At 42.4% G+C, this 10,890-nt stretch overlaps 1 protein-coding gene across 2 annotated transcripts; it reads right to left on the minus strand.

Annotated features, from left to right (window-relative positions):
* Window positions 1-1,441: 1,441 nt before the first annotated feature.
* LOC146613479 (uncharacterized) lies at window positions 1,442-10,648 on the minus strand. 2 transcript variants are annotated; one of them, XM_085376918.1, is made up of 10 exons: window positions 10,190-10,648; window positions 8,436-9,670; window positions 7,087-7,159; window positions 5,956-6,108; window positions 4,045-5,219; window positions 3,435-3,582; window positions 2,832-3,051; window positions 2,326-2,438; window positions 2,030-2,220; window positions 1,442-1,891 (listed from the first exon to the last, which is right to left on the minus strand). In XM_085376918.1, the coding sequence occupies exons 2-10, from the start codon at window positions 9,634-9,636 to the stop codon at window positions 1,698-1,700; spliced, it is 3,468 nt and encodes a 1,155-aa protein (XP_085233044.1). In that variant the 5' UTR covers window positions 9,637-9,670; window positions 10,190-10,648; the 3' UTR covers window positions 1,442-1,697. The 2 variants fall into 2 exon arrangements, with proteins under 2 accessions (XP_085233044.1, XP_085233043.1); XM_085376917.1 differs by having other exon boundaries at window positions 8,436-9,874.
* Between the last annotated feature and the right edge of the window lie 242 nt (window positions 10,649-10,890).

Consider the following 10,890-nt stretch of genomic DNA (forward strand, 5'->3'; position numbering starts at 1 on the left):
GCCCTCTACCTTTTTTCTTTTTGTATTATTTATATTATTTTATTTTTTTGTTCAGTTTATTCTGCCCATTAATCCATATCCATTTCTGCGCCCCGAGGATGAATGCGCCACTGATACAATGGGCTGGTAAAAATGAGGTGGTCTAATCATTTTGACACTATTAATTGATATTTCTTTATCGATAAACACGTTCATAATAAAATGTGCTTTGTGTGTGTGTGTGTGTGTGTGTGTGTGTGTGTGTGTGTGTGTGTGCCATTGGAAATGTTGGGGATGGGGCCGGCGGTTCCCCCGGGTCCGTGGGGAGTCGTGGCTCGGGGAGATAAAAGCGGATCGGCTTCTGGTCACATCAGATAAACGAGCAGAGCATCAACGGTGACATGCTATCAGAGTACATTCAGTAGAGCATAAATGGTGGCAGGTACATCCTAATAACGGATTTTTAACACATTTCAAAACACTTTGCGAAAGTAGAAAATAAGCGCATTTAACCAAATGAGCAGGATGATTGAAGCTATAGATAGATAGATAGATAGATAGATAGATAGATAGATAGATAGATAGATATATAGATAGATAGCGTTTCCATGGTGAATTAATGATTTAAAGATCGAACTCCACACTGAGTCACGACCCTATAGCAGGTCTGTTGAAGCAGAAGTCACGACCGTGATCCTACATCCTGTTCTGTGCCTGAAACAATTCCCTTTCATGTGCTTATTTTCATAATCTTCCGCTGAAACGTCACTCTTCTGCGTAAAAATGCGACAAACAGTCATTAATCGAGAAACTAAATTAATGCACGTGACTGGAAACTTTAAATAAAACATATAATACGCCATAACAGAGTAAGCATTTCTAAGTGTGCGATTTAGTTGTGGAATGAATGTGAATGATTAATTAATTTGTTAAATTAAAGGATAAACATTTCGACAAAATAAATCTCTATATTATTTTATTTAGAAGCAAAACGGCACCCGGTTCATAAAAGAGTACTTGATACAACACAAGCAAAATGAAGAGACCATACAGAGCCCCAGGGAAATATGATGCCCTGAAGAAAAAAACAAACAAACCCAAAATGAGATAATTTTTTTTTTCTTTCTTTACACACCAGCTCAAGGGTCTATTGATCAAGCATGTGCCACACCCCTACAGATAATCAATTATTTGACCAATAAATAAATAAATAAATAAATAAGCAACAGTACTTAAAAATATATATCTGTATACAATTTCAAATAAGTGACAAAATACAATTCCAATCACTAACCATTTGAGATCTCGTGCTCTGTGTGACATAAAGAGCAAAATGAATCACAAGAAAAATTCACGACAACTAAAAAAGAAGAAGAAAATAAATCATTTTACAAATTGAAATTGCATTAGGTTTGAATTTTTCTTAACTTTCAAATACATTAAACTTTTCTAACTTGCCTACTCTGTGTACGGTTGGATTTGTATGTAATGTGCTTTAGTTTCTATTGCAATCCTTTGTGATGTCACATAATTAAACGTTGATTTGCACTATGAGAAAAGAAGCCCTCACCCTGTTTTTCCATCTACGCATTTGCAAGTGTGCTGCACTGACTACAGCACGTCTACCATTTGTTGCAGTCAGTCCGCAGTGTTTGTAGCAGTCAGTTACTCTGCGTGTCTCCAGGAGAAGTGGCTGTGTGCCATGCCTGTCCTGTCAATCAGCGCTGATTGCGTCGGGCGGGCATGATTCGAAGGGAAGCAGTGCTTTCCCTGGTCATGAGGCGCGTCACCTGGTCTAAAGTGAGTCCGGCCACTGCTTCTCCATTCACCTGCAGAATTTCGTCACCGATGCCAAGGAGGCCTATGTACGGGCCTTCTCCGCTGCCATCACCCACTTTTTCAACATATACACCTGCACAAAGGAGAAAAAAGAGAAGAGAAGAAAGATGAATAGAAAGAAATGAGTTAGAAGTAAATGTGTCTTTGGGTTCATAGAATTTCTACTCTTTTTATTATTACAAAAAATGAAATTGAAAATGTAAAAACATACCTGTGTCTGGTCGACCTTTGCCCCTTGAAATAACAAAACCATAAGGACCGTTTGGGGGTTTGATGAGCTCCAGGAGGATACTCCCATCAGGGAAAGCCTGAGTGGCCCGGCCCACCGGACGTGCGATTCTAGAGGGAAGTACATCTTCAACGCTCAAGGCCCTGTGAAGCTCAAGCTGAGGGCTGTCAGGGCTGAGGAAGCAGAAATTCATTATTTCAATAAGAGTGTGAGAATTTATATAAGTCATCTTCATCACTCAGTTCTTCTGCTTGGTTTTGTTTGCCACAGTCACCTACCTGAGTGCCAGGCCGTATGGTATTTGCACCTCCCCAAGTATGGTTGAACGCTCTGTTCTTCTCTCTAAACTCTGCACAGAGGAGGCTTTACGCAGCTGGGCCAGTGGCAGCACCTAGTGGCAAATGAATGGCACTGTAATAAACTGATTTTATTTCTTTTCACCAAACCAGCTTCCAGAACCATAATATTTTGCCTTTATTACACCTATAAAAATATGGTCTGCTTGGCAGCACACACACACATACAAAAAAAGGATTAATTCCACTAGTGTATTCCTGAAACTGCAGAGAAGGCAGCAGACCTGTACAAAGTAGAAACTTTGGCTGGTCCACTGTTGAAATGAACTTTGTACAGGTATGTGAGGAAAATGACATTACTTTTTACCTTCTGCCTGTATGAGGTTAAATTTGTATACATTTATTGTGGCCAATCATGATGTTAAAAACATGAGATAAAGGAGCGCAGCAGTCAACAACACAACAAAACATTTAGACCTCTTGCTCACCGTATTCAGCGTCTGCAGGGAGGGTGTCCTCTGTATGCGGATAGTGGGCTGCGGTCTCCGTGTTGGGCTTGGTGATGCTGAGCTCGCCCGGGGGGCAGTGGGTATACTGAGCTGTTCCATACTACTGGAGCGACCTCCTTTCACAAGCCTACCGACACTGTTCAGGCCAATGGAGGAAAAGAAGCGACGTAGGAAGAGCTTTGGACGCCCATCCAGCTTTCTGTAAAAAGAAAATTGTGATTTTTCTTTTAAATTAGACCTTAGCACAGACTTTAAATATATTGATCTAGACACTGTTGCATCACAGTGTGAACTACACACACACTGAGAATTGTTATTATGGACTGAGATTATTTTTAAGAGCTGTGAAAACAATTTTATAAGTGTCTTCCTTCTGTAAAGGATCGTAATGACTACAGCTATATACTGTATTACCAAAAGAGGGCAGGATTGCTCTGGTATTGAAAGAAGCTTTCTAACAACAAGAACAACAGCCTGTCTGCTGAATAGGGTTTTAATCTACTAACTGCTGCACAACAGTGTTGGTGGGGGCAAGGGATTTATTGTCTAAGCTATGGCAAGAACATTGTTATCTTGGCTTACCTAGACCCATCACAGTTTTCCTCCCACAGGGCCTCAGCTTTCAGATGTTCAGCCCTCAATAGCTCTGCTCTGAGGTCCTCAGCCCGAGACATACCCAGGCCACGTATTGCACGGCACTCTGAACCAGAACCAGAATCCCCACTTAAGCCTACAAAAGGAAAAGAGTACATAATTAAATGTCAGTATTATCCTGATCTTTGCTGAAAGTAAACTTCTAACTGCTCTTTTCCACACTACAACATTTATCTATTAGTGCACACAAGTAAAGTTTATAGGTAGCTACAGTTCACTTCAGAAACACAACCAAAAAGGCTTCTTTATACTTCCACTTGTCTGCAGTTCAGACAGACATATTGTACTTTTTCATCAACATTTATTAGGTAGTCAGAGTAACATTTACTTTGTAGCTCATGCCTTTTTCATTTCCTTCTCATTACTTTATTAAGGCTTCATTATAAAGTTAAATATCCCTAAGAATAGAAATTACTCAGAGTTAGTTTCTTGCTTAGTTGCAACATAGGACCATGACTACATTTAAAACATTAATGATAAACGAATAGTATGTGTAATCGTATAATGCTGCTTTATGTACATTACTGTTGCCACTCACCTGCACCATCTGGAGTGGCATCCCAGAGTTCAGAGGCTGGCAGGTCTGTGGCTAGTCTGGCTGGGGAGTACCTCAGAGTAGAGGGTCTGATGCAGGACACTGGGCTGCTACTAGCAGGCACCCCTGGGGTTAAAGATGCTGGAGACTCCCTCCTTGTGTCTGGAGAATCCAGCAGAGATTGAGCTCCACCCTCTCCTCCCTGATTTGAGGTCATCTGGAACTGAACCGTGGACTGACCAGCAGCAGAGCGATTTCTTGAGCTTGACTTGAGAGCTGACTTGATAGGCAATGCAGGGGTTGGTGACTCCCTTAGTCCACCAGATGCTTCAAGCAAAGGTGGCTCTAGAGAAATGGGGCTATCAGGTGCAAATGAAACAGCTCTGCTCAGGTTGACTCTGTTACGTGGATTTGAGTTACGCCGCTGAGCCCACGACGGGCCATAAGGGCCATGACCAGACTCTAACCGACTTTCTCCTTTCCTGCTCCTTCTCCTAAGTTTCCCAAACCCTGATGACTTCCATCCTGTACTAATTTCTCTATTTTCGCCCAAAACATAAGCGCCGGCGAAGGTGACAGTAAGAGGAGCTTTAGGACGAGTGCTTGCCTCCGCTTTGTTTGGTGACACCCAGCGAGGAGCCACTTTTCCTCTTGGGTCCTCAGGGTTACCAGGCTGCTGAGGCTCAGCGTGCTTTGGATCTGGTGGCGATGAAACTGGCTGAGGTTCTCTCACCACAGAACCACATGATTCACATTTCTTCACCAGCACTATTATCTCTTTAACCACTGTTGTAGTTTCACCAACAGCAGGCTCATCCTCTTGCTTCTGTGTAGGAGGCATAGAAACACTTCTGTGGTTTCTGTTCCTCTCTGAACCGCTGCTGCTGGAATCTATATTGCTGTCTTTACTCTTGAACCTGGGTGTCCCGGGCCTGCCACGCTGTCTCACTCTGTCCAAGTAGCGAGACTCTGCTTCTTTTTCTGATTCATCCTCAAAGCGTACACGGGTGGGTGAGCAACCGTACCTTCTGCTTCGACCTACTTGGTCGCTGGGTGAAGTGTCTCTCTGACTGGGTACAAGGAGGGGACCAGATGAGACTTGAGCTGGGAGCTCTTCTTTGGTTTGAACAGCTTTTTGTGCTGTTGTTGGACTGGGAGATTCAACTTGCTGTTTCCTCCTGTAAAAAATGACAGAGGTGTGGGTATTGGAGACAAGTTTAAAGCGCCAGATACTTTGTCGACTTCTCCATTTTTATGTTATTAGTTTATCAAAGTCAAATGTGAAAAATGTAGGAAAGCTGAATCCATCATCTCGGTATCAGATGGTAGCAAACATACGACTCAATAACATGTGCACCACTGGGCACATAATATCAAAATATAAGGTGCTAAAATGACATTTACATAAACTGTAATAAGACATACTGTATGTGTTACAACTTTGTCTGTCTCAGGCACCAATGACCAGGTTAGTGAAGCAGTCAGGAATGTAGGGTATATTGCAAATTCTCCTAATCCTAATTTAAGTGAAAACTTCCTGCTGATTTAAAGGGATTTCTGAAACAAAACTACACAAAGTACACACTATTACATAAAAAGAATAAAAGCAAACATTTTCAAAACATTGTCAGCTTTGCTTATGTAATTACAAAGCAAAAGTCAAGTTCTAAAGCTTTAACTTGTTTTCGGTTATGCAACATTAGCTTTGCAGGAAAGGGGCAAGTGCAAAAGAAGGATAGACAAAGCACAGAAGAAGTGTTGGGAGGGAGACGTAAGGATGGGAGCAAAGTGATAAACAAACATAAGAAGTGCATAAACAGGGAAAAAAGAAGAAGCAGACACGCTCAAAGTGGGACTTTCACAGTCTCTAACCTCAATCCCACAAGCTCACACAGGCCTTTTAAGTTAACTTACACGGTGGATCTTTGATCAGAATGGGAGCGTCTGCTGGGGCGATCAGCTTTGATGTGATTGGAGCGAGCCTTGAGTCTTGCTCGCTCCAGAAGAAGCTTGGCCTGCTCGTGTCTTGGGCTTAGAGGTAGTTCATCGCTGATTACAAGAAGTGACCTGAGGAGCAATGGGAAGAGAGACAGAGAGTGGAAATTAGTACCGAACAGCAGGGAAATGGATAGAGTTTAACTCGCTAATGAGACAATCTGCCAGCATCTGTCTGAGAATGCTGGATTTTTGATAAAGTGTTCAAATTTTCAAAGCTTATTCTGTGCTGACACATATCCAGAGACATCATATTTCCCCAAAGATTGACTTAACATGGAGCCCAGCAAGCTGCGTCTTCCTAAGCTGTCTTATGTAATATCAGATAAAAAGACTGGGGCGTGGCTCTAGTGGTCAGCAGCAAAGGGGAATGTCATCCATCCATTTATCCATTCATCCATCCATCTTTATGCCCAGCAGCTAAGCTGCTCTGCATTGTGCTTCATCGTCTGTACTTCTCTTTATCCCCTGGCCCAGTGATAAAGATAGCATGATACACCAGCCACGTGGATTATCTTTGTAATCTTTGTAAGTGTGATTCATTCTCTCCTGTGTGACAAGATGAGAACATATTGTCTTTCACCAGATTACAGTTTGTTGTGTCACCACAGTATTCAAACACCAGAAAAAAGAAATCAACAAAGTTGGATCCTGTCTTTAAATATCATATGCAACTCTTTATTCTACAGTTTATAACCATGTTCAAAATAACAACCTTTACTAAAAGGATGGCTTCCAAAATTGTGCAACTGGTGAAAAAAGATAACAGTGTGCTAGGTCGACAAGTGTCGAGCGAGTATCAAACATTACACATATTTGATACTCGCTCAGTATCGCCAGTGCACTGCTTTTGACAATACTCGACATCATCTCTTCCCTGTGATTAAACCTGATTATCAAAGTGTTTGTTTGGATTGTGCACCACGCATAGTTGCCTCATTGGGTAGATTTTCTCAAGTGCAGCTGTAAAAGTGAAATTTATGAGGAGAGGATATAAATAGTCCAAAGAGATTATCTGTCACTACCCTTGCCAGGAACTACATTGCTCACCTTAAATAGGGTTCAAGTTCCTGGGCCAGAATGGCTGAGTCTGAGGCGTCCAAAACAGGATGGGCACCTGCAACTGGTATAAAAAAGGAAAAAGATATGAGCATATATAAAAGTGCAGTCAAAATTTCTTCCAGATGAAAGAAGGATTTCTTGTCTTTGTCTCTTCCTTCACCCAGACATAATGTGCTACAGCGCATTAAATTATTGTTTAATGTTCCATTTTTTTAGGACTTGCCTTGCGGCAAACACAACTGCAGAGAGAGCAGTCAGCCATGACGTGACCAACAAGGACATTTGGGTATCAAAGAAATTGGGACTTGCTATGATCAAAAGGATTTTCATAAACCTTATAACATTAGGTTCAGATTACACTCAGTGGCAGTCTCGGAGGTCATCCCTAACTCATCTTTAATCTCGGACAAAAAAAACCCCAAAACAAAACAAAACACACACACGCACACATACACACACACACATACACAGATTATGTAACTGCTGAAGGATAAAAGCAGATTTCCCAGAGACAAGAGGGCAAAATCATCTCATCATCACGAACTTGCACCTGCATCTCCCGTACTGGGCATTGAAACTGAGATCTGTGCAATACCACATGATCATTGCATGGGAAAAAATATCATCTGTCATCCTACAGACATACAAAGACATCCATTAGCGCGCCGGCAGAGATAAAAAAGACAGGGACACTTCCCCCACTGCTCTATTAATAGTAACACCCGTATGCACATCTGCACATCTGACATCTGTTCAGCACTGGGAACCAGCCAGGTTACATTCTGCGTTTCAATACAACATTGTAGGTAGGCAGACTACAGCTGAATGGGGCACTTTAAATGGCTGCAACAGATGGAAATCATTCTAAGCAGACAATGTGCATAAATTATTGACAATTTTCCAGCTTTAGAAGGTTGTTAGGGGAAAAAAATCAAATGCAAAATTTAACCTTTTCTGTCCTCATCCAAAATGCTAACACGCCACAGGAGCTGATCCAGCTCATAACATTTGACTACACTTCATGAGGAAGCTAAAGTAATAGAGAAAAAAATATGACTAAGTCACAGCCTTTTATTGAAACTATATCAAGTATTGTTGTCATAAATATAGCAGCATGTGTTTTGTTGTCTTTTTTTAAATAAAGGCACGCTACTAAAAATGCTATTATTGTATAGCATAATAATACTGCAAAAGTAAAGTTATGTATTTCATGCCATGGCCAGGAGTTTCAAAACACTCTACAGCTTATTTATCAGTAAAGCATTACTAAACCCCTTCTCAGATGGCTCCATGCATTACTTTTTCGCTTTCTCTATTATTTTCCTTAATAGACCTACCGTTATAATCCACTCTGTACGTCGTTTCTTCATCATAGCCAGTGATTTCTCCTTCTTGCAGTTCTCTCACTTCCCTGTAGTGTTGTTGTCTTTCCCTTAACTTTGCATAGGCCCTCTCCTTCACCCTCAGTTTATCATCAGCGCAAAGGATTCCACTTTGTGAAGACATGCTCTCCGAGCTGTCTGAACTGCACAGTCCTTTATTGGGATCAGTCACATCTGTCTCCCTCTGCTCATACCACTCCACACTACCACAGTTTTGGATTTCAGAAGACACATCATAGTCATTCTCCAGACCTCCCACATCATTCTTGTTGCCTGCTTCAGCCAGTTTAGGCTTTCTCTGAGGCTCTGCTACTGCCTCTGTCCGAGTGTAGTCCTTTAGTGGTAATGTGGGGGGTGTATTGTGAGGGTCAACCCCATTGAGAAGCAACGTTTCTGGGCGTGCTACTCTCCAGAAGCCCTTTGGAGGGGCCCAGTGTCTTGCTGAAGGAGAAGAAGTGGAGGAAGTAAAGGATGATGCTGTAGAAGCAGAGATGTTGGAGGAGAGCACAGGTGGTGGTGGAAGAGGAGGAGGGGAAGGGGATGGGCCATCCTTGCTAGTGCTTGGGTTGTCAGACGGAAGACTCTCCAGACTGGTGCCCTCTCCAAGCCCACAAGGCTGACCCGTTGGATGACTGACCTGTCCATCATTCTTTTCTGACTGCTCCTCTTCTACTTCCTCCCCCTGCTGTACAATTTGTGCTTCAGCGGGAGGACTGTGGATCTCCAGCCTGACTTGTACCTCTACCTCCTCCTCTTCATCACTGCTGCTTAAGTCCTTTGCACCACCTGATCGCCAGGAGGGAGCAGGCAGAAACAGCTGGCCTTTCACTTTGGGTCTCTGTCTAAGGAGGACTTCAGATGAAATGTGCCCCGCTGGGTTGCTCACCAACACCTCCGTGTCAAATCTTCCTCTGTCTTTCTCCCTGTCTCTTCCCCTTGTTCTTCTCTGCGTGATCGACTTCACCTTGGTCTGCGGGGCGTGGACAGCTGAACTTTGAGCAGGGGGAGGAAGAGAAGCATTCAAAGTGGTGGTGGGTGCTGGGAAAACAGGCTCAGGAACAGGACCTGTAATGAGTCCCCAGTTTATGGGAAGCCCAGTGGGCAAAGGGGAACCGGATTTTGATTGGATATTATCAGCAGCTTTCTCTTCCTCCATTGGCTAGTCATGTACAAGAAATTCCAAAGAGATTCTGAAAATAAAGAACAAGAAAGATAAAAACCTTTCCTATTCAGGGTATTCTACATCTCTGTTACCAGATACTTTTTTCCTGTGTGCCGGGTAAGGAGATATGTAATGTGGACTCTGTCACGTTGCCTTATCCAGTGATTACTTTGCAGGGCACAGGATAATCCTTTGGAATCAGAATAAGCAACTGCTGCCTGCAACTGAGACCCTACAGGGAATAAGCAGTATTATATGTTTATGTTTGGTTGTATATATCAGAAATAATCAACCATGTTTTTCCCTGTTTACCATTCATTAATAGAAAAACTGGAGGAAAAATCAGCTAAAGTATTTAAAATTCATTATTTACCCATAAGAAATACGCACAACAGCAGTTTTCTACAGGCTACTGTTGGTAATTATGTAAACCGCCTCCATAAAAGCAATTTTAACTCATTATTATCATTAACAAAGTAGCTTCTCATCACATTAAGAGACAGGCTGGTTTCGCTATTAGAAGGCTAACAAACATTTTTTAATGTACCTGCACTTTTGCTGAACACGGCGTACTTTGACATGCAATCCCAGCGTCGATGGTCACGAGAAAGTTGCCATAAATTCTTGGGCAACCGCACAAATTAAAGTTGCCCTCCATAATAAAAAGCTGCGCCAAGCGTGCAGTTATTGCAGCGCGCATCCTCGCTTCACCAACAGGCGAGACGAGCGACGTCCCCGTGGATGAAATAACAATGATAATAACAAGATTTCCAAACGTTTCTCCAGATTTTGAGGTTATGTTTTCACTCTCCCTCTTTCTCTGTCGCTCTACGTAGCTCCGAGCGGTGTCAGGCGCGTCAGCGGTCTCTCAATCGTGCCTGGTCTGATAATCCCCTCAGAAATCAGTGGGATTAAACAAAAATGGAATAAAAAAAATGCCTGCTTTAATTTCGCTCTTGCCTCATGAGTGGAGCTCGAGTAGAGCTCTGTGTTGCGCAAGTGCACACACACCGATTCCCTCCCCGCTGTAAAAAAAAAAAAGAAAAAAGAAAAAAGAAAAAAAAAGAATAAACCAATGAAAAAGAGAAAACATTTCTAGTAAAATGGCTTGGTGACCTCTCGCCCAAATGAGATATCCCAGACACTTTTCACTCTTTATTTCGGTGGCTCTGGTTGCAAGGAAGTGGGGTAGGCTCTGCTGCGTTTTAGGGAGCACGGGTCTAATTTTGTCTCGAAAAACAAAAGTCA

This window comes from Diplotaxodon limnothrissa, linkage group LG18 (assembly GCF_057381915.1).
Source record: "Diplotaxodon limnothrissa isolate DT_005_m linkage group LG18, D_limnothrissa_male_GT1.1, whole genome shotgun sequence".
NCBI lineage: Eukaryota > Metazoa > Chordata > Actinopteri > Cichliformes > Cichlidae > Diplotaxodon > Diplotaxodon limnothrissa.